Below are 22533 nucleotides of genomic sequence, written 5' to 3'. Positions count from 1 at the left end.
CTAGTATCTCCGACTGGATGTCTTGACCGTGGTGGTCTTCCGCAGGATAGATGTGCCCCCTGAGGCTGCCCCACCTTTGGCCGTGCTGTAACCCATGCTGGAGCTGAATCCACCTTTGCAGGCCCCCCTGCTGCCTGCCAGGGTAATGCCACCTCCATAGCCTGTGGAGACGCCTCCGCTCACGGTGGTGGAGTTGCCAGTCACCGCTGGAAGGCAAAGGCTCTGGGTTAGGCAGGCTGGGGTAGCAGAGCCATGGGGAAATGGGCAGAGAAGCCCAGTCCAGAAAACTCTAGACTTGGCTCCAGAGAGACTCATGGAGGGGCATGGAATGAGTAGGCAGCAGGGCTCTGGGGCCAGGCCAGGGACAGGGCAAGGACTAGACAGCAAATACTCACAGATGCTCACTGCACTGGGACACTCGCCAGACATCCTAGGGGAAACAAAGACCGGGAGAGGTCAGTGATCTCCAGAGCCCACAGGTACATCCTCTCCTTCCTTTACCTCAGTGCCACCATCCATTGACACAGCCATGAGAAGCCTTGCCATGGACCTCCCACCACAGCTGGAAGCCAGTATGGGCAGAGGACAGAGACTGCGAGTAGGCCCAGGACCACGGACAACACCCTCACCACAAACCCAGGACCAAACCAAGACCCTTGCTCATCTCCTTTCCACCCACTTCCTGTCTCAGCCTTAGTAACTTCTCCAAGGACAGAAATAACCTTTTTTTTGCCTTCAAAGCTTCCACTGATGGGGGAATTTGGACTTGTCAGAGGAAGCTTCCATCCTGTGCTGCTGTTGCCCTTAGCTCACAGATGAGGGATGATTTTGCATCCAGGAGGTGAACAGGCACAGGCTCGGTGAGCTAGGTGCCTGCCCCATTCTGCCCCACCAGTGTAGACTAAACAGCCTCTCTCTCTCTCTCTCTCTCCCTCCCTCCCTCCCTCCCTCCCTCTCCCTTTTCTCAGGATAAAAGGGCAAAGGGGCAGCCACCTGCTCTCCTCGCTCTCCAGCAGCTTGCGGTAGGTAGCAATCTCCACATCCAGGGCCAGCTTCACGTTCATCAGGGCCTGGTAGTCCCGCAGCAGCCGGGCCAGGTCCTCCTTGGCCTGGTGCAGGGCTGTGTCCAGATCCACAAGCTTCTTCTTAGCATCCTGAAGCGCTAGCTCCCCACGCTGCTCTGCTTCCCCAATGGCTGTCTGCAGCTGCTGACACTGCTCAGAGGGGTGAAAGGTATTAGGAACATCCTCCAGAGTCACCTCTCTTTCCTCAAAACCAGGTGCCACCACTACCATCACCATACCCCTTTCCCAGATAACCGAGGAATGGGAAGGGAGAAATATGTGCCAGAGAGCAGAGTTACAATGAGCAGAATCATGTAGTCCTGACTGATGTCAAACTTCAATCTCTCTTCCTGCAGCTCAGCTCAATGTTTCAGAAGAAATGGAATAAATGTCACAATTTTTCTATTAGCCAAATGCCTTGTTCTGATCAGGAGAATTCATACCTCTTAGCCACACCTTAGCTGAAACCAACATCTAGACCTAGAATTTAGAAACTTCAGCCTCCTGTTTTTGACCTAGAAATGAAATTGATGCATCTTCTTGGAAAAGCTCATCCTGCTTGTTTTACTATTTATTTACAAATTATTTATTCATTCATTTACTATGCATTTACTATTTATTAGACAAGTTCCCTCCCCAGTTTCTTCTTTAAAAAAAAAATTGACCAGATTCCAGTGGCTCAAGCCAGTAATCCTACCTACTCAGGAGGCTGAGATCTGAGGATTGTGGTTCAAAGCCGGCCTAGTCAGGAAAGTCTGTGAGACTCTTATGTCCAATAAACTACTCAGAAAAATCCAGAAGTGGTGCTGTGACTCAATTAGTAGAGTACTAGCCTTAAGCACAGAGAGGCTCAGAGACAGTGCTCAGGCTCTGAGTTCAAGCCCCGGGACCAGTGCAAGGGGGGGTTGGGGGAGGACCTCAGTCTTGGTGGTTCAGCATTTAGTTGCCCATCCCTCTGAAGAACAGACCTGGCTCCTCAGGCTCACCAGTCCTGCCAAGACCCAAGCCGGACCCCCGCAAGGACCACAAATAAAGGCCCACCTGCTTCTTGGCTGCATCCACTTCCCCCTGCAGCCTCTGGATGGTGCGGGTGAGCTCCGAAATCTCGTTCTTGGTGTCCCGCAGGTTGTCCCCATGCTTCCCAGCTGTCACCTGCAACTCCTCATACTGGAGGCCAAAGAAGGGTTAGGGAGGTGTTAGAGCCCCAAGCCCACCCTCTAATGGAGACCGTCATGAGGGCTGAGTGCACTCATCCCCAGTACTCTGAGGTCCCAGGGCAGGGCGGGGGGCGGGGGGGTGTACCTCTTGCAGCCCACATGCCTGAGCCAGCCTTCCACTCACCTTGGTCTGATACCAGGACTCAGCCTCTGCTCGGCTTCTCTGGGCAATCAGCTCATACTGGGCACGGACCTCTGCGATGATGCTGTCCAGATCCAGGTTACGATTGTTATCCATAGACAGGACCACGTTGGTATCCGACACATGGGTCTGTACTTGGCTCAGCTCCTGAAAAAACAGAAGCAGCTGCCACCAGGCCACAGAGAAGACAGAAGGGGGTGGAGGACAAGGGCCCTGGGGAGCATTGGAAAGGCCACCCTAGTTGTCTAAAAAAAAAAAAAAAAAGCATTGTGTAAAACTACCCAGGGTTGCCCAAACAATCAAAACAATAAGATAACTTCTAACATAATGCATGAACTAGGGCAAGGTTTGCTGCATGAACAGATGTCTATTTTCCCTCTCTGCCCCTCTGTGTTATGAGTGATTGACTAAGAGACCTGGATGCTTACTCCCATACATGTCTTGGGATTCATACATGCGCACACACACAGTCTGGGATCAGTCAAGGACAGAAATGGAAAAAAAACTCAAGGCAGCTTTTCCCAGATCGGTCAACAATGGCAATTCCTGCCTTCACAGGAAGTATTCAAGTAGAGGTCAGCTGACTAACAAATGAGAATGTCACAAAAGTGATCTTACACTGGATGAAAGGCTGATTTTCAGGTCCCAACGGATTCTCAGAACCCCTGGTTCTCTAGGGAATTCTTGTTAGTTCCAACCCCCTTCTTCCTAGTCTGTAATGCCTCTTAGTCTCCAAGGGGAAGAGTCTTAAATTGTGTGTGTGAGAGAGAGAGAGAGACAGACAGAGAGAGACAGAGACAGACAAAGACAGACAGAGACAGAGAAAGAGTCAGAGAGAAAGAGAGACAGACAGAAAAAGAGACAGAGACACAGAGACACAGAGAGAGACAGAGAGACAGTCCTGAGGCTTGAACTCAGGGCCTGGGTGCCATCCCTGAGTATTTTCACTCAAGACTAGCACTACCACTGGAGCCACAGCTCTACTTCTGGCTTTTTATTGATTAATGGGAGATAAGAATCTTACAGACTTTGCTGCCCAGACTCAATCCTCAGATCTCAGCCTTCTAAGTAGCTAGAACTACAGGCATGAGCCACCAGCACTGGGCTTAGAATCCTGGATTCTATCCCCATCTCATTCCTACTCCAGCCTGGAATCCTACTCCCTCTCTGCCCATCTCTGCTGTTCCATCCTTTACCCCAGGACAAATTGGCCAAGGCAAGGACAACACAAAAAAAGTGGCAAGATTCTAGAGGAGTACAAGAACCAAGTTTGAATTCTGGCTCTGGCCTCTCACTTAGCTCTGTAACCATGAGCAAGTGACTCTGAGCCCATGAGCCCTGGACTATACAAAATGGAGACAATCATGGTACTTAGGTTATAGGAACTGTTAAAAGGATTGTACAAGAAGTTTCACCCAGTCCTGGCTCATTGAAAGTACTTCACACATGGGACGGGTCAAGTCTCCATCTTTTGCCAATTAGGCTGACTGGCAAATTCAATGCTATATGTAAATGTATGCAAATTCCCCCCTCTCCATTGGCCACCTCACCATTTCATAGAGATTCCGCAGGAAATCAATCTCCTGAAGGAAGGTGTTCACTTTGCCATCCAAATCCATTCGAGTCATGTATGCTGCATCTACATCCTGGGGTGAGAGAGAACAAGACAGCCAGCTCAGCCTGGACAGGGCCAGGGCAGGGTGATGGGGAGGGGGAGGGGGGGGAGGGGAGGGTCCCTTCATCTCCAGTTCAGCCAGCACCCTGGCAGCCAAAGACCACCAATCACACTCCCATCATCCACTCACCTTCTTGAGCACCACAAACTCGTTCTCCCCAGCAGTACGCTTGTTGATTTCATCCTCGTACCTGTTCCAAGGGGAAGGTTCAAGTCTGCTCAGCCCAGATCTGCGCTTGAGTCCTTGAACCCACTAGCCCAATGAGTTTCCCCCATTGCACAAGTACATCTTTGGGGAGTGATTCTTTAATACGGATAACTATTAAAGAAACTTAGGATGCTTCCTTAGTTTAAATATCCTCTTTTCCTCTTCTGGGAAAAAGGGCATGGAATTAGTGCAGGAACAGACATCCCTTTGGGTCAGAGTCCTTAAGAGGCCATAGAGGAGCAAGTGAAAGTGTGCCAACTGTGGTTAATTACTGTGTCCCCTTTCAACAAGGCCATGACATGAAAAAGAACCAACTTCTCCCCAGCCACTTCTGCTGAGACTTTCAAGTTTAAAAAAAAATGGCTATCATCAGTAATCTTAGTTATTCAGAAAGCTGAGATCTGAAGATCTAGGTTTAAATTCAGCATAGGCACAAAAGTCTGTGGGATTCTTATCTCCCATTAACTACCAAAAAGCCATAAGGGAAGGTATGACTCAAATGGTAGAGCATCATCCTTGAGCCAAAAAGACAAGTGAAAGCTGAGTTCAAGGCCCTGAGTTCAAGCCCCAGTACCAGCACATTCACACAAAAAATAGCCAGGGTCAGGTTATGGAAAACACACAAACAAGCACACCAATTCTCCCAGTGGCAGCAGGTCCTGGACCTAAGTCCCAGGGGAATCAGCTTTGACTGTATACACACACACACACACACACACACACACACACACACACACCCCTTCCAGGAGCACCAAGGACCCTGGGAATGCATGACTGTGCTGAAGAACTCCATGCCTCTCCTCCCACATCCCCTCACCAGCAAACCAGTCCTGCACTTTCCCTCACTTGTTCTTGAAGTCCTCCAGGACGTCCTGCACGTTCCTCAGCTCCGAGTCCAGCCTTCCCCGCTCTCCCTGCAAGCTGTCCAGCTGCCGCCGCAGGCTGACCACATAGGTCTCAAAGAGGGGATCCAGATTGTTCTTGGTGACCCCCATGTTCTGGCCCTGCTCCTGCAGCAGTGCCCACTTGGTCTCCAGCACCTTGTTCTGCTGCTCCAGGAACCGCACCTAAGCCAGAGAAAGAAAGATAATTGGGTGTCAGCACCACAGTAGGTCAGCATCACAGGGGTGGTAGAACAGCACCTGCTCCTCACTGAGGTTGGGGTCCTGAGGGAACTGGACTCTGAACTCTCTTTCACTCAAGGCTAGTGCTCTACCACTTGGAGCCACAAATTTCTGGTGATTAATTGGAGATAAGAGTCTCACAGACTTTGCTGTCTGGACTTGCTTCGAACTGTGATCCTCAGATCTCAGCCTTCTGAGTAGCTAGGATTACATTATAATGTTTCTGAACCTGAATTCTGCATCAAAACCCACTGTTCAAAATGTCAGTGATCACTGGCCCTGGTAATTCAGACCTGTAATCCTAACACATAGGAGACTGAGGTAGGAGGATCAAGAGTTCTAGGCTAATCTGGGCTACAAAGCATAAGCAAATGAAAGCATCATAAGCGGGTTAGAGAGAGCAGAGAAAGACATGGGGAGGGGGAAAGGAAAGGGAAGGTGGCAAAATGTGAAAAATTACTAAATTTGAAAGCATATAAGAGTATGTTGGGCTGAGTGCCCAGTGGTTCCCACCTATAATCCTAGCTAGTCAGAGGGCTGAGATCTGAAGATTGTGGTTCCAAGCCAGTCTAAGCAGGAAAATCCATGAGACTCTTATCTTCAAATAACCACCAAAAAGCCAGAAGTAGAACTATGGCTCAAGTGGTAGAACACCGTCCTTGAGTAAAAAAGCTAAGGTACAGTATGCAGGCTCTGAGTTCAATCCCCGGGATCAGTACACAAAAAAAATTAATAACAGGGGGCTGGGAAGGTGGCTCAGTGGTAGAGTGCTTGTCTCACATGCATGAAGCCCTAGGTTCAATTCCTCAGCACCACATAAACAGAAAAAGCCAGAAGTGGCGCTGTGGCTCAAGTGGTAGAGCGCTAGCCTTTGGCTGAAGAGCTGAGGGACAGTGCCCAGACCCAGAGTTCAAGCCCCACAATTGACAAAAAATAATAACAATAGTAATAATAATAAGTTGAACTATTCTTGCAACTTCTCTACAAATTCCACATTTTTTAAAAACTCAGCTTTTTCCAGATGCCGGTGGCTCATGCCTATCATCCTAGCTACTCAGGAGGCTGAGCTCTGAGTCCCTGTGAGACTCTTATCTCCAATTAACCACTCAAAAAATGGAAGTGGGGGCTGGGAATGTGGCTTAGTGGTAGAGTGCTTGCCTAGCATGCATGAAGCCCTGGGTTCCTTCTATTCCTCAGTACCACATAAACAGAAAAGGCCAGATGTGGCACTGTGACTGAAGTGAGTGCTAGCCTTGATCAAAAAGAAGCTCGGGGACAGCACCCAGGCCCTGAATTCAAGCCCTACAACTGCAGGGGGGGGAGGGGGGGCAGGGGAAACAGCTTTAAAAAGAACGTCCATGTTTTATGTCTATAGACTCAGAAGAAGGCCTATAAAGTGAGTTTGACATCCATTCCCCTACCCCCACTTCCAGGGCTCTGAGTCACAGGACACCAACTCTTCAGACCTCCAACTCTCAGGCTGTAATTTTCTGAGCCTGAGAGAAGTTTCTGCAACTCTGACCTTTGGAACAGTCCCACGAAAGAACCAGAAGTCACTAGGGGAGAGGGTGCGTAGGTGGGCAGGGAGCTTGCTTCACTCCCTGTAACCAAGTCACTGCAGCTCCCACCTCCACGGTGCGCCAGGCCCAGGGTCACATGTCACAGGTGTTTCACGCAACAGGTGCACTCAGTGCCCAGGACCATGGAGCCAGAAACCTAATTTCTAGCTCCATTTCTGTCTTCCAATACCTGTGTGGCAGGCCTCAGTTTTCTCATCTCAAAAATGGGGACATCACCTATGTTCTTCTCACGAGTGCCACATGAGAAAGAGAGAGGGAATGTTCTTTGTAGAAGTTCCACCCGTGGGAACTAGATCTCATTGTTGAGTGCACCTCCTATCATGACCCCCACTGCCTTGGCTCAGGGCAGAGGGAGACAATGCCAGCTGACCAAGAAATGTCTGATCATAGTATTCTTAGTTACCCTGGAAGCAAGAAAAGGGTTCGGAGCACTCCTGATCAGCAACAAGTCAAACTCCTCTTTGACCCAGAGATCGCCCTCACTGTCCAGCCCAGACTGACCTTCCCAAACAGGGAGCAGAAAAAAAAGGAAGTTTCCGCTGTGATCTCCAACTCTGTCCCAACCCTAACTTGTCCTTAAGCCTCCTTCCAGGCTGAAAGAAAAGTGGGTAGACAGGGCTCTAACACTTCATTGCAGTGACTTGTTGGACTCCCAAGACAATCCGAGTTTTAAATGTGAGACAAGGCTGCTTCTAATAATCTCATCACAGCCCTAGGAAAACCTCCAACACAGGCTGAGCTTGGTCCCTCAGTCTCCCAAGTACAATATAGATTTCCAGGCCAGCTCACAGCAAAGACCTTGCAGACTGTCCCAGCCATCAGACCCCAGGGTCAACAGAGATCAAAGCCTTTCTACCCAGCCTGCCTCGGGGCATGTAGGCTGCAGCAGCCTCTGCCCAGCCCCTCCTCCCTTCCAGGCCTTGCTTCCATTCCAAGCCCTCCCAATTCCACTCAGCCCACCTTGTCTATGAAGGAGGCGAACTTGTTGTTGAGTATCTTGATCTGCTCGCGTTCTTGGGTGCGCACTCTCTGGATCTCGGGGTCTATCTCTACGTTGAGGGGAGTCAGCAGGCTCTGGTTGATGGTGACCTCCTGGATACCCCCAGGAGGACAGGCAGGACCAAATGTCTGTCTTCCAGCCCCCAGACCCACATAAGCCCCACTACCCAAGCCTAAGCCTCCCAGAGCCCGACCCGAGGAAGCCCCACGGGCCACACTGACAGAGATGCTTCTGTGGTCTCCAACATTATAGAGACTCCGGCTGCCAAAGCTACCCATGCTGGGGCCGCAGCTGGCCCCACCACCACTGCCACCACTCCGGGACATGGTCACCGAGCTGAAGTTGGTATGGGTGCGGCGACCACCCCCTCCGCTAGCCGAGTTGGAGCTGAAGCCTCCTTTGGTGGAGTAGGTCTGCCGAGACATAGAGGATCTCATGGCTGTCGGACAGAGCAGCTAGCAAGCAGGCTGAGAGATCGAGAGAGAACACAATGAGCTACCAGGCCATGGATGGGCCTTTTTATCTTTTGCCAGCTGGGCTGGCCCTAAACTCCACACACATTCCTGTCCCATTGCCCCAGGAAGAGAGGGAGGGGCCCTGTGGGCATGGAGGGAGTCCCCTCTCCCCCAGGAGGCAGGAGGGGGCCCCTCCCAGCCATCACTTGTATGCTAGAGCTGGGAGAAGGCGAGACTGTTTGGAGAGGAAGCCACCTTTTCTCCCCTCAGGCTCTCCTAACTTGGAACAGGATGGTATGGGCTCCCACAGCTGCCCCCACCGCCCGGTGGCTGACTTGGTCTCCTCCCACCCAGCTCTGATGGCCGTTGTCAATGGGGCTCTGTTCTGTAGGGTTTGTCCCAGGGCCCTGTGGTAAGCCAAGGCCCCAGGGCCCAGGGCTGTGCAGGTGGCAAGGGAAAGAAGGTTGGGCAATGGGCCGCTACAAAGAGTTCCCAGGCCTGCTCTAGTCCCACCCTCCCAGCCCACGGCCTCCTTGTCTTTTTGGCAGGACCACGGTGGGGGACACAGGTGACAGGGTAGAGGTGGGTCAGCCTGTTCTTTTGTCTGCTGGATGGAGTTTTTGTGCAGGACAACATAGATTCAGGGGCGGAAAGTGGGTCCCTGCCGGAATGTGGGCCTGGGCAGGTAATGGAGGTAATGGGGAATAGAGGAGCCCAGGCTCTCAAGCAGGGGGCTGTGGCTTAGGTCCTTACTTCATTTCTCTCTTCCAAGGACTGAAGGGAGGTGGGGGCTTTAGCTACCAATTGAGGTCCCTTACCCTTTCCACAAGGGCCCAGCTGCTTTGGAGGGAGCTGAATGTGAATAGAGGGCCCCCCTTTCTGCAGTTCTGGCTGGAAATGCCAGAAGTCTGTGATCAGCAAAAACCCCAAGAGGTCCATGGTGGAGCCCATCATTTTCCTTCTTTCCTGATCACCAAGAGTCTAAATCCTTGACCACAAGAGGAGAGAGATTAGAGGGCTCCTTAAATCATTAGAGGAGAGAGATTAGAGGGCTCCTTAAATCATTCCAAATGTTTATCCTGGTTTCTATCCACTTGCCGGGACCAAACACGGTCCACGCAAAGACAACGAGACTCCCAATGTAGAGACCTAAGTTGATTGAAGAAGTGACAGAGACTGACCCTCATCTCCTCCTTCAGCTTTCAGCAAGAAAACAGCCCCGAGAGGACAGAAACTGTCCTGATCCCAATAGAGAGGCAGGGGCCCTGCCGGAGGAGACAGAGGAAAAGTCCACTCTGCAAAGGGCGAACTAATTCAGTAGTGATACTCATTTGATACTATGTTGAAACTGAACTATACAACTTGTAAGGGAAGGGGTGAGGAGGGAGATTGGGTGGGGGGAAAGTGGGAGAAAATGAAGGAAAAGGTGACACTGTTCAAACCGTAACTGTAACCCCTCTGTATATCATCTTTATTATAACAAAGTTTTACGTCCACTCTGGCCCATAAGGGAGCAGTAGTATCTTTTACCCTAGGGCCTCTAGGAGAATACAAGTAGCTCCCGATTGCTTGCCGCCATCATGAGGGGTAGGAAAAAGATAACTCATAGATCTGATCCCTTCATGCCTGACAGACTCTCCTTTCCTTCTGGCACTTAAAATACCAAGAATTTAGGGGAGTTGGGATGAATCTCCGCAGAGCTGTGTACCTCCTTGAGTAGCTCCCAGCCTCTCTGGGCCTCAACACTTCTGCTTCTAAGCACAGTCCACTATAGAAATCCTTGGGAGAATGTGATAGCCTAGTCTGAGCCGTCATTTCCCATCAACCTTTGTCTCCTTTCCCCAGGCTGTGATCACTTTCTCAGCCTCCCTTATCTCTTCCTGGGCAGCGTGGGAGAGGAGACGATCGTGAGTGGGAGCTAGCCTCCAGGAGGCGGCTGAAGCCCCCTGGGCACAGCAATGATGTCAACCCTCTGAGTCACCATGTGGGGTGGTGGGAGTGGGAGTCAGGCTGTAAACAGAAATATACCCACCCCAGAGACTGGCATTCAGGCATGCAACTCCTTCATACATTTACCCAGCATGCTGTCCATGCCAGGCCTTCCCTGTGCTGGAAGCAGGTGGCAGGTGCACAAGCAGCCTAATCACTGCTTTAGACAGCCTCCCTCCCACCCGGCCCATCACTCACCCATTCGTGTCCAACAGGATGGGAGAGGTCTCTAACTCCTGCAGCCCTTCCTCCTGACTCAACTGCCTGACATCCAAGCTCAGACCTCTTCTAAGTATTCTTGGAAGGAAAAACTCAGACTTTTACATCTTTCGCCTGAGCAATTTTTTTTATTTTATTTGAGTAATTATAAAACAAAGCCATATCTATAGTCTATGAACCAGGCTTCGCAGACTTCCGTTGACACCACCTGACAACGTCTATAGGAAATAAATGCAGTGCGGGGATTATTTCATTGCTCTCGGCTTCATTGGTTGACTGAGCCTCTTGAAATAACTAGAACTCAGCCACTGTAGTTAAACATCGACCATACCTACAACCCCAGAAATCAAGAGGCAGAGACAGGAGGATCAGCAGAAGACAACCAGCCTCAGAGACATAAAGCAGAGATCTGAGAATCACCATTCAAAGACAGCCTGGCAGGAAAGTTCATGAGACGCTTATCTCCATTCACTACAAAAAAAAAAAAAAGTGGAGCTTTTTAGGGTGGTGGCTCAAGTGGCCTTGTGCAAAACACTACAGACCCTGAGTCCAAGCCCCAGCACCCAAAAAAAAAAAAAAAACCACAGGGATTAAATAGTGCTGCCACCACAGGATAGAACCCTAAACATGGGCCAGCCTGAATGCAGAGCAACAGGGAACACTTGGTGCTGAGGTGCTGCACCGAGAGGAGCAAGATTTTCTCATCTAATCAGCACTAATGAGCCTTCCTACATAATCCAGAGAGACCCAGACACTTCTCATGCCATCATGTGTTTTCTCCACACTGGTTCTGCCCTCCTTGCCTCTTGCATCCTTCCCAGTCTCTACCCTCCTCTCACCATGGAGCTTCTCCTTACTTCTTGCTTTCTGCTGCTCAAGTTGACCAAAGGGAGACTAAGCAGGACATCCCAGTGGGACTGAGGTCCTCGGTTCTTCCCAGCTCCCCTAATTCCAGGACAGCAGCTTCCTCCCAGGTACCTCCTCCACCTCTTCTACCCAGACAATATCTCCTCCATTTTCATCTCTACACTGGGTAACCAGCTCCTCTGAAAGTCCCTTCAATCCTGGACAAACTGAGGCACCTGACCACCCTAGCTCTAGGTGGGAGGCAGCTTCTCAACTTACTGCTATGACTACTCTTTTGGTGAATTATACTTCTGGAAGTAATCCTCTCATTAAAGTCAATTCAACTCTTGGGTCCTCACTTCCAGGACAACAAAAAGAATAGGAAGGAAAAGAAGGAGGAGGTGAGAAAGAAAGAAAGAGAAAAAAGAAAGAAAGAAATAGAGAGAGAAAAAGAAAGAAAAAGAAAGAAAGGAAGGAAGGAAGGAAGGAAGGAAGGAAGGAAGGAAGGAAGGAAGGAAGGAAGGAAGGAAGGAGAAAAGGAAGAGGAGAAGAAGGAAGAAGATGAAAAAAAGGAGGAAGAAGAGGAGAAGGACAAGTCTGGCCACAAGCAATTTGCTGCATGAACTACAATGTGTGACCTAGAGCAAGGCCATTATTGGCCAGGTACTGGTGGCTCACACCTGTAATCCTAGCTACTTAGGAGGCTGAGATTGGAGAAACACGGTTCAAAATGAGCCCAGGAGAAAAGTGTGCGAGATTCTTCATTCCAATTAACCAGCAAAAATCCAGAAGTGGAAGCATGGCTTAAATGGTGGAGTGCCAGCCTTGACTGAGAAAGCCAAGCAAGAACAAGAAGCCTTGAGTTCAAACCCACCCACAAGAAAAATAGTCAATTGAACCAAGCTAACTCTGATGCGTTGCTCTCCCCCTGTGGTGCTGAGTGGCATCATTCCCACACAACCCTGTGAAATGGATGCTGCTATTTGTCTCTGTTAACAGCTGAGGAAACTGGTAGATAGGATCAGTCACCTAGTGAAAGATATAGCACAAGGAAATGGCAGTGCTAATTTAAACCCAAGAGTTCCAGCTTGGGTAGTTTGACAGAAGGACACATTGATCTAAGGAAGGACTGTCCTCCTCCTAATGCAAAAGAGAAATATTGTAACCTCCTGCCATACAGGCATCAGAGCTGGAAGAGGAGCCAGTTCTGGAAAGCAAAAAGAGGAAGGAGAAACAGCAAAAGCCCCCTTGGTGGCTGATGGGCAGAAAAAGTTCTCCTCCTACCCCTGGACCCCTTCCAGGGGTAGGAGCCCAGGCTCCCCAGCTTCTGGCTTCCAACAGAGAGCAAAAAGAGAAGATAACAGAAAAAAAGATGTTTCCAGCCTACTGTTCAGAAAGGCCTGTGGCATGGATGGGATGGGATAGGAGCCAAGAGAGAAAGGGGAAAGAGCATAGTTTTAACCCCAAATGGCCATGAAGGCCCTGGGCATGAGCTGAACAAAGCTCCTGGTGCAGGAAAAGCACTTAGCTAACAGAGAAACTGAGTTCGGTCAGAACCAGACAGGCCACAGAGGCCAGGACAGCAACAGGTGTAGCCACAATGTGCCAGGAACAGGAGGAATCCATCCAGAAGGTTTGGACATAAGGGACTAGGGTACTAAAAATGTGGGTGCAGACTTGAGAAGAAAGAGGAGTAGGGATGAAAGGCCAGCACTGAAACTTGTTCTAGAAGGGCAATTGATGAGGGACCACAATGGAAGAACTGATAAAATATACATGGAGATACAGGAGATGGCGTGCATTCAAGAAACACACTGGATTGGGGACCGATGGCTCATGCTTGTAATCCTAGCTACTTGGGAGTCTGAGATGGTGCCTCATCAACTGCCTTCTAGATCAAGTTTCAGTCAACCTGGGCAGGAAAGTTGGTGAAACTTATCTCCAGATAAACACCAAAAGGCCAGAAGAAGTAGAGCTGTGGCTTAAATGATAGGGTATTACCATTTCTGAAAAAAGTGACGCAAAAGCTGCACTTTGCCATAGAGATTCTTTGTCTTTGCCCTTTGGTCTCCCCTCTCAATGTCCTTTGGAACCAGTATTTGAGACTATTGCTTAGCATCTGTGCCATTCACAATTTAACATCTCTGAGTCAGAGCTCAGAATTGGTTAAGTGGAAGTGGGTGGCAAGAACCAGGCTTACTGGCCTTGGAGAAAGCTGAACCAGGGCACCCATGAGAAGAGCTTGAAGAAGGGACACACTGTTCCCAGCACAGGGGATCTGAACTAGTCAAAGGAGGCCAGCACTGAGTCCCAGGGCTCTGGGAAGGAGGCTCTGGTTCTCCTGGGTGGGAAGGATTGTGTTGGGAATTCCAGAAGGGAACAGGTCCCTTCCAGAGGGGCCTCAAGGCTAGGACCGTGCCTCAAATCTGAGTGTCCTGAATACAGTTTGCAGGAAGAAGATAGGAAGGGCACACAGAATAAAAAGGAAACGTGGTGCTGTGTCTTCACAGGGCAGTTAGGCAAACAGAGGACCAGAGAGAGGAGGGAGGAAGTCAGCAGTGGTATCCTTGGCTCCAGCCTCCATCCTCTTGCCAAAATGCCTCTCCCCTCACTAAAGGACAGTGTGTGTGTGTGTGTGTGTGTGTGTGTGTGTGTGTGTGCACATGCGTGTGCACGCGCACGCACACACACACACACACACACACACACACACGTGAATGCGCACAACATTACTGAGACTTTAACTCAGGGCCTGAGTACTATCCCATAGTTCTATTGCTCAAGGCTGGCGCTCTATCACTTGAACCTTTTGGCTTTTTGGTGGTGAATTGGAAAGAATAGTTGCATGGACTCTCCTGCCTGGGCTGGCTTCAACTGTGATCCTCAGATCTCAGCTTCCTGAGTAGCGTGAGTCACAAAATAATATTAGCACTAGGGATACTGCCTGGCCACGCCCATCCAGGAGAGTTCCCAGCTCAGGCTGAAAGCTATAGGGAATGGGAAGACTGAGATTGACTGGCTGGAGGATAGGTTCTGTGCACCTTGACTTGGGGTGGGGGGGGTCACACACATAAGAAGCCAATGGCTGAGCACTCAAAGCAGAGATGGAGCAGGACTTTATTGATGGTCTCCCTCAGAATCCCTTGTGGGCAGTGGACTCGAGGGGATAGGGCAGGGAGGTAGGTGGCCTTCCGGTTACTCAATATATAATGGATGTCTTCAGACTCGACTCCACTGTCTTCTTCACAATGGTGTGGCCAGAGCTGGAGCCAGAGCTAGAGCTTGAGCTAAAGCCAGAGCCAGACACAGAGCAGGAGCCCAGAACAGGGCGGCAGCCAGAGCCCGAGCCAGCATGGAAGCCTCCGGTCACAATGCTGGAGCAGCCAGACCCAAAGCCACCTTTGCCGCCTCTGAGTGCACAGGTTCCCACGCGGCCGCCACCAGCTCCTCCACGCGCCAAGACGCTGCCGTCCACTGTGGCTGCCAAGAAATGCCCGACGGTCATACCAGGGTCCTCAGTGCCCTCATGAAGACCCCCACATTTGAGCTCCCCTCATACTTACAGATAGTGACCTGGCTGGGACACTCTCCAGACATCCTGGGGGAGAAAAGACAAGATGAGAAATGTTAACAAACAGATACAGGTGCTTAGGCACAGCCCACCCAACCTCTCATAAGATTTACAGTCCCCAGTTCAAAAGCCTTCTGTTGATCACCCTTCATGACTCACAGTGTCAGGAAATCTCCCAGAGCTCTGTGGGGGTAGTCTATACTCCTACCACCCACCCAGCCACACTTTCCCAGCTCCCTCCGACCTGTCCCACCTGCACTCCTCGCCCTCCAGCAGCCTGCGGTAGGTAGCGATCTCCACATCTAGGGCCAGCTTGGTGCTCATCAACTCCTGGTAATCACGCAGCAGGCGGGCCATGTCCTGCCTGGCGGATCTCAGAGCTCCCTCCAGCTCACTCAGCTTGGCCTGGGCATCCTTCAGAGCTGTCTCCCCATGCTGCTCAGAATCCACAATGGCTGACTGCAGGTTGGCATTCTGGAAATGGAGAGAAATGAGGGGGACAGTGGGTGTACGCCCCAAAGCCCCATGGAAGACACAATGGAAGAAAGGGCACAGACCAAAATTTCACAAACCCAGAATTACTGCAGCCACCCCATCCTCCAGCTCTTCTTGCTGCAAGAGAAAGAATGGCCCCCACAGTTTCCTTACCTCCCATACAAGGTTAAATGGGTCACCCAAAAGTTTTTGACCACCCAGAACCTCAGAACATAATCCTATGTGGAAGTAGGGCCTTTACTGATGTACTGAATTAAGGATCATATATTATCATACTGTAATTCGGGTGAGCCCTAAATGCAGTGACTGGTGTCCTTAGAAAAAAAAGGGTTGGAGACATGGCTCAGGTGGTAGAGCACTTGCCTAGAAGTACAATCCCTGCATCCAAATACAGTATGAAGAAGAAAGAGGAGGAGAAAAAGAGGAAGAGAAGAAAAAGAAAAGGAGGGGAGGAGAAGGAAGAAGATAAGAAAAGGAGAAAGAGGAGGAGGAGGAGAAGAAGAAGAGGAGGAGGAGGAGGAAGAGGAGGAGGAGGAGGAGAAGGAGGAAGAAGCAGAGGCAGACAAAGAGAGACGATGCCACAAAAATGGAAGTTTCCAGACACTAGTGGCTCATGCCTGTAATCCCAGCTATTCAGGAAGCTGAGATCTGAGGGCTGTGGTTCAAAGCCAGATCAAGCAGGAAAGAGGCCCTAAGACTCTAATCTCCAACTAACTAGCTCGACTAGAAGTGGAGCTGTGGCTAAAGTGGTAGAGTGCTAGCCTTGAGAAGAAAAAAAAAAAGCTCAGGGACAGCACCCAGGTTTTTAAGTTCAAGCCTCAGGACCAGCATTAAAAAAAAAAAAAAAAAGATGGAAATAGATTCTTGTCGGAAAGGCTTTGTGTGAGGAGCCATATTTCTAGGCCTAGATACTCGGTAGAAACCTGTGCTTCAGAGGCAGCTGCAGGATTCTGGGCCCCATACAGAGAGGTTCTGGTCCCCCAGGGTCCTCAGGAGACCCAGGAATCAGTATCAGAAAGACCACACAGAGGATTCTAGAACTAGAGTTCAATTCCACTGGGGAAACATTGGACAGGAAATTGAGCCTAGACTCCGGTCCCTTCACCCTCAGATCCATTTCAGAGGAGAGCTGCTAAGGAAAGTCTAGAGATAGGGTGACCTCCACATGCTCCAAGAACCTTCTCCACAGGGCCCTCCCTGCTCAGGAGGGTGCTTGGAAGTGAAGACTAAGTGCTTGGGGAATCTACCTGAGTCTGTGGTCTCTGCTCCCCAACCCTCTGAGCACCCCCAAGTCAGTTTTTGCAGTTTGGGGAACGGAAATCAAAGATTTTCAACAACTGGTAAGCTGTGATATCACACTCTATGATCATGCCCCACCGAATCTCCCTCTTCTGCCTACATCATACCTACATCTCGCCTGCTCCCCTACCTCTCACCTCCCCCCAACAGCTGCCCAGGAAGAACAGTGCTGAGCCTTCAAGTCTCTGCTCAGTTTGAGAAGAAGAGTCAAAGAAGAGATAAGCAAAGAGATAAATTAACTTTCTTCCCAAGAAGCCAAGAGCAAGAGGTCCACCTGGAAGTGAAGTCACTACAAGTGACAGTCACCCAGAAATACCAACGTGAGAGCTAGAGTGCATAGGATTCGGGAGGTTGAATTCACTCAGAAGGGAACCCACAGGAGTGGCTCACAGCCACTTATCCAGGAGGATGGGGGCCGGGAGCCTCACCTGCTCTTTGAGGCTTGCGATCTGACTCTGCAACTTGTGCATGGCATGCTGCAGCTGGGATATCTGCATCTTGGTCTCCTTCATGCTGTCCCCATGGTGCTGGGCCGATGCCTGGAGCTCCTGGTACTGAAGGGAGCGGCGTAGACACAACAGGTTAGGAAGATGGCTGCCTTTGACCCCAACACCAGAGAGCATCCCATCTCCCAGCCTTCAAAGGTGCCTTCCGACATCTTCATTTTCCTGATGCAAGTCAATGATGAGTCCGAGGCATGGTATATGTGCATGCAGAAAACCCAGCCTTCTGGAAAGAGCCCTGGACCTCAGAGAGTTATCAAAAGCCTCCCCAATTACAGGTGCTGGTGGTTCATGCCTGTAATCCTAGCTACTCAGGATACTGAGATAGGAGGCTCATGGTTCGAAGCCAGCACAAGCAGACAAATCTGAGAGAATCTTGTCTTGAATTACCCAGCAGAAAGCCAAAAGTGGTAGAATACTAACCTTGTGAGGGAAAAAAAAAAAAGCTCAGCGACAGGCCCTGACTTCAAACCCCAGTACTGACACAGAAAAGTAAAAAAAATAAGCACCCCAGTGGGAACCAAGATGTTCCCAAGAGCAGGCCTTTCCACCTCCCCACCACCACCTGACCCCCGCACCTTAGTCTGGAACACAGTCTCAGCTTCAGCCTTGCTGCTCTGTGCGATCTCCTCGTAACGAGCACGGACCTCAGCAATGATGTCGCTGAAGTCCAGGCAGCGGTTATTGTCCATGGACAGCACCACAGACGTGTCGCTCTCCAGGGACCGCAGCTGGCCCAGCTCCTACAGCAAAGATTGACTCAGTGTCCACACCTTGCTGTTCTCTCTTTGATAAACATGCCCACACTCTCACCGCCAATCACCTACATTCATACTGGAGTTCTGAGTGCAGGCTGCCCTTGGTGGAGCTCTGTATCCTCATTTAAAAGGGAAGGCCAGCCTGTCTGGGTTGCCTTTGAACCATGATCCTCAGATCTCAGCCTCCCTGAGCAGCCAGAGTTACGGGCATAAGCCACCAGGGCCCAGTTTACATCACTCACTGTTTACTAAGTCTAGTGCTTGGGTCTGTAGGAAGCCAGCCTTGTGTGCTGTTTAAATCTGGCTATCCATTGATGTGTTCCCATTATCTAGCAATCCACACAGTGACTTCTCAGTAGCTGATTGTCAGATGACTGAGTGATCACAAATCCAAGCTGCCCTTTTCAGTCACCCCCTCCTGGCTGCTCTCCCCCCACCCTCACCATGACCTTGCCCACATTGTCCCCTTCATTGTTCCAGCCCACCCCAGCAAAAGCTCACTTCTTCATACAGACACTTCAAGAAGCAGAAGTAATCTCTCAGAGACTCCAGCTTGCCTTCCAACTCCAGCTTGCTCAGGAAAACCCCATCTACATCCTGGGGACAAGAAGATAGAGTTCATACCTCCTTCCCTTCCTCTTGGTGGCCCCTGTACTGACAGAGGAGTTGTCCAACCTCTACACTCCCTTCCTACTCCAATCCCACCCTGGCCTGCATGATCCTCCAGCCTACACCCACCCGTGATGCCTCCAGGAAGCCCTCCCTGCTAATCCCACCCTTCTCTACTTCCTCCACTCCGTCCTCACCCTCTCCTGCAATGACACCCAGATGCCTTGTCTGGAAGGATTTCTGTGTCTAGGCAAATGTCCTATTTCAGAGGAGGACTGCACACAGAGGGACGGCCAGACCTCCATCAGAGGGGCTCTACCCTCTGCCCTCCCAGCCTGGGAGCAGAATGCATAGTGGGGGTACACGTTCCGATTGGAGCATTTGCCCACCTTCTTAAGGACCCCAAAGTCGTTCTGCACCATGGCATACTGGTGTGCCTCCTGCTCGTACCTGCCAGTTAGATAGAAAAGGACACATCAGATGTCTGCTGAAGTCAGAGCCCACAACCCTGTCCCCAAGTTCTCCCTCCCTGAGCAGGAGCCTTGCCTTTATTTTTTTTGGGGGGGGAGGGTCCGGTCGTGGGGCCTGAACTCTGGGCCTGGGCGCTGTCCCTCAGCTCTTCAGCTCAAGGCTAGCGCTCTACCACTTGAGCCACAGCGCCACTTCCGGCTTTTTGCTTTTTGCTTATGTGGTGCTGAGGAATCAAACCCAGGGCCTCAGGCATGCAAGGTAAGCGCTCTACCACTGAGCCACCTTCCCAGCCCAGGAGCCTTGCCTTTAGATACCCAAAACCTACCCCAGAATGGGAAAGACGGAAGAGAACAGTGGAAGGCATGACACTGGTCAAGATGCGCTGCACCAATAACCTGACGTGTGGAATTGAAACCCCTTTGTACAGCTACTTGAAATAAAGAAGAAGGATTTTCTAACTTCATTTTTTAAATCATTGCTATCTCTCTTCTCCTTTCCCACTGGGAGATTTTGTCACATCAGCCCATGTCCCCTGTGACAATAGACCACATGACTTCACAGTTTGTAAGGCAATTTAAACGCCTGTTCTCAGGCTGAGTGTGTGGCTCGGTGGTAGAGAACTTGCCTTGTGTGTGTAAGGACATAGGTTCAATCCCCCCTCACTGCAAAAAAAAAAAAAAAAATCCTACCAAATACCTGTTCTTACTACAGACAAGAATCATCTGTGGTACTCAGCTTGGGTTTTATGAGGAAAAAAGAACTAGACTAAGATTCTCCTCCTCCACCACAACCACTGCTCACAGTGATTATTCCCTAGGAGACCCAGAACCCTGAATCCCCCTTTCCTCCATCTTCCACCAGCCCTGGAGGTCAGAATGGAACCTCTCTCCAGTGTGCAGGTGTGGAAACTGAGGCAGGCAAGTGGATAAAGCGGCTACCTGAGTCCGCATAGCTTGTCCTCAACTCACAGCCTCTCTGGCCCACATCTCCCTTCCGCACAGGGCTCTCTCCCACACCATCAGGTAAGGAGGCCAGAACCACAGCCCCACTGTGAGTGGTGGCATGGTCCTGGGGACAGTCCCACTTAATTCATTGCCTTCTGGGGACCAGAGGGCACCTGAGTCACTTTAGCCCACAGCCTGCTAAACAGGAAATCTCCTGAGGGAAAAAAAACCCACTGAGGCATTATTTAAATAAACCCTTCCCAGCCCTGACCAGAAACCTGGGCCCTCCTGACAAAGCTCATAGGAATGGGCCCCAACCCAGGGGTGAGATAGATCCACCTTGAGCTTCCTCTAGTGTGTGCAGACCTGGGGAGGTGGCTGCCTGCGGGTGAGGGGGAAGGGGAGGCAGAAGGAGAGAAGGAAGATCCGTGGTGCGAATGCACTGAGGGAGACCTGCAGGCTGGTGGAAGTCCTCCCGGACCTTTCCCATGAGGGAAAGCGCCACTGCCTACTTGGCTTTGTACTCCTGCTCCTGGTCCTGGCAGGCCCTCAGCTCAGCATCCAGCGCCCCTCGGTCTCTCTGCAGCTGCTCCAGCTGCCTCCTGAGCTGGTCCAGGCAGGCTTCGAAGACAGGCTCCAGGCCCCGGGGCCTGTCGTTCACCTCCAACTGCTGCAGCAAGGACCACTTGGTATCCAAGACCTTGTTCTGCTGCTCCAGGAACCGCACCTGCAACCAGGGAACAGAGTCCCTGAGGCTCCAGCCACTGGAGAGGGAAGTTTTGGTATACACTCTTGACAGTCCCCTCTCTCCCCTGAGAACAACCACATGATTGGATGGGTTAACATAGAAGTGTCCTTCCCTGTATTGTCAAAGCCTATAGAATTCACAAACTTTATGGACCATGATAAAATGACAATTTGCCTTGTTAAAATGTGTCTGTGACTTTAACTATCTCACAATACTGTGAAATGTATATAATCACTTAATCTCAATTTTTAAAAAATTGTTTTTTAAAAGAAGGGTCTTTCCCACTGCTGATCAATGTTCTCTGCCCCTAAGTCCCAGTCCTGGAATAACCAGAGCCTACACAGAGAGATTCCAGTTAGACTACAGGAGGACTTCCTTGCTGTGGAAGAAAAAAAAATGGTAGAAGGAGGGCAGACTTGCCCTCTCTCACCTTGTCGATGAAGGAAGCAAACTGGTTGTTGAGGGTCCTGATTTCTTGGGTCTCCTGTGTCCTGACCACCTGGAACTGGGGGTCGATCTCAATCTTCAGGGGTATCAGCAGACTCTGATCCAAGGTCACTTCTTGAATGCCCCCCGCAGGGCACAGTGAAAGCCCAGGCCCACCACTTCCTTTTGCAGGCCATACCCCAAGCCTTCCCCGAGACCCCCAGGTCCTCCCTCGAGCACCTCCCTGAAAGCCCCGGAAAGAGCCAAGGCTTCTGGTACTGAAGGCAGCCCGGCCACGGGCTCCTGAGAGAGCCGTACTGGCTGAGTGCGCACTGAAGCCCCTCTGGGCCCGGTAAGGGGAGAGAGACATGGCAAAAACAGGCAGTTCACGTAGCTACAGACAGACAAGAGGGTCAAGGTGTGTGTGTGTGTTCCTGCCCTGGGGCTCAGGCACGGGACTTTTATCCCCTCCCATCCCTGGGCTGGACCTTGGAGAGCAAGATGCTCTTAGTCTGACTGTGTCGGCCACTTGGCTCCGGCTGACTTACTATGACACACCTGGAGAAGGGATGGCAGACACGTGCAGAGATTAAGGGAGAAAGAGGCCCAGCTCCTGCCTTGGGAGCTCCGGGGTTGGCAGGAGGAGACCAGGAAGCAAGCAGAGACCTGGATCACCACACTGGACAATGGGCAAAGTCACAGAGGACCATTCAAGGAAGGCTTCCTGGAGAAGGAGGCAGGAGGAGAGAGAAAGATGGTTAGAGGAGATGAGGTACGGAAGAGGGAGATGAGGTACCTGGCACCCTGGAGATGCAGAACAGAGGACAATTCTTTGAAAGGAAGACTTGACTTCAAAGAGGTGGAGGAGGGAGACCCTGTGCAGAGCTTAAAGCTGAGAGGTTAGCAAGATGTTGCTAGTCTTGTCGACTGAAAGGTACTTGAAGATTTGGAAATGGCATAGAAAAAGCAGGGCACCCAGTCCCTCCTCCAGCCCAACCCAGCAATCATCCCAGCGGCACCACCCACGGGAGCAGGCCTCCCCAGCCAGGATCCCCACAGGGTTTCTGTGTGTCCAGGGTACAAGGCAGAGGCACCAAACTTCAATATAAAAATTTCCATGCCTGTCATCCTAGCTCCTCAGGAGCTGAGATCTGAGGTTCATAGGTTCAAAGCCAGCCAGGGCAAGAAAG

The 22533-nt window shown here is 50.8% G+C and overlaps 2 protein-coding genes across 2 annotated transcripts; both read right to left on the bottom strand.

Moving 5' to 3' along the window:
• On the bottom strand, nucleotides 1–8447 carry Krt79 (keratin 79). Its single transcript, XM_042698891.1, has 9 exons — nucleotides 7971–8447; nucleotides 5153–5373; nucleotides 4229–4289; nucleotides 3974–4069; nucleotides 2406–2570; nucleotides 2106–2231; nucleotides 994–1214; nucleotides 396–430; nucleotides 1–206 (listed from the first exon to the last, which is right to left on the bottom strand). Exons 1-9 carry the CDS (start codon nucleotides 8445–8447, stop codon nucleotides 1–3), a joined length of 1608 nt encoding a protein of 535 aa, XP_042554825.1.
• A 6271-nt stretch (nucleotides 8448–14718) lies between these two features.
• Nucleotides 14719–21713, bottom strand: Krt78 (keratin 78). The gene is made up of 9 exons (XM_042698983.1): nucleotides 21348–21713; nucleotides 20682–20896; nucleotides 19144–19204; nucleotides 18647–18742; nucleotides 17966–18130; nucleotides 17313–17438; nucleotides 15344–15564; nucleotides 15083–15117; nucleotides 14719–14999 (listed from the first exon to the last, which is right to left on the bottom strand). Exons 1-9 carry the CDS (start codon nucleotides 21711–21713, stop codon nucleotides 14719–14721), a joined length of 1566 nt encoding a protein of 521 aa, XP_042554917.1.
• Between the last annotated feature and the right edge of the window lie 820 nt (nucleotides 21714–22533).

Source organism: Dipodomys spectabilis, unplaced genomic scaffold (assembly GCF_019054845.1).
Source record: "Dipodomys spectabilis isolate Male_0828 unplaced genomic scaffold, ASM1905484v1 ptg000234l, whole genome shotgun sequence".
Classification (NCBI taxonomy): domain Eukaryota; kingdom Metazoa; phylum Chordata; class Mammalia; order Rodentia; family Heteromyidae; genus Dipodomys; species Dipodomys spectabilis.
This window is presented reverse-complemented; position numbering and strand designations above follow the sequence as displayed.

Coding starts and splice junctions, on each gene's coding strand:
- Krt79 (XM_042698891.1), bottom strand. CDS start 8,447: ATGAGATCCTCTATGTCTCGGCAGACCTACTCCACCAAAGGAGGCTTC. Junction 5,374..7,970: donor TCGCCTCCTTCATAGACAAG/GTGGGCTGAGTG, acceptor TCTCTGGCTTAG/GTGCGGTTCCTGGAGCAGCA. Junction 1,215..2,105: donor TGGATGCAGCCAAGAAGCAG/GTGGGCCTTTAT, acceptor CCCTCTGAGCAG/TGTCAGCAGCTGCAGACAGC.
- Krt78 (XM_042698983.1), bottom strand. CDS start 21,713: ATGTCTCTCTCCCCTTACCGGGCCCAGAGGGGCTTCAGTGCGCACTCA. Junction 18,743..19,143: donor ACTTTGGGGTCCTTAAGAAG/GTGGGCAAATGC, acceptor TCTTGTCCCCAG/GATGTAGATGGGGTTTTCCT. Junction 17,439..17,965: donor AGACTGTGTTCCAGACTAAG/GTGCGGGGGTCA, acceptor CGCTCCCTTCAG/TACCAGGAGCTCCAGGCATC.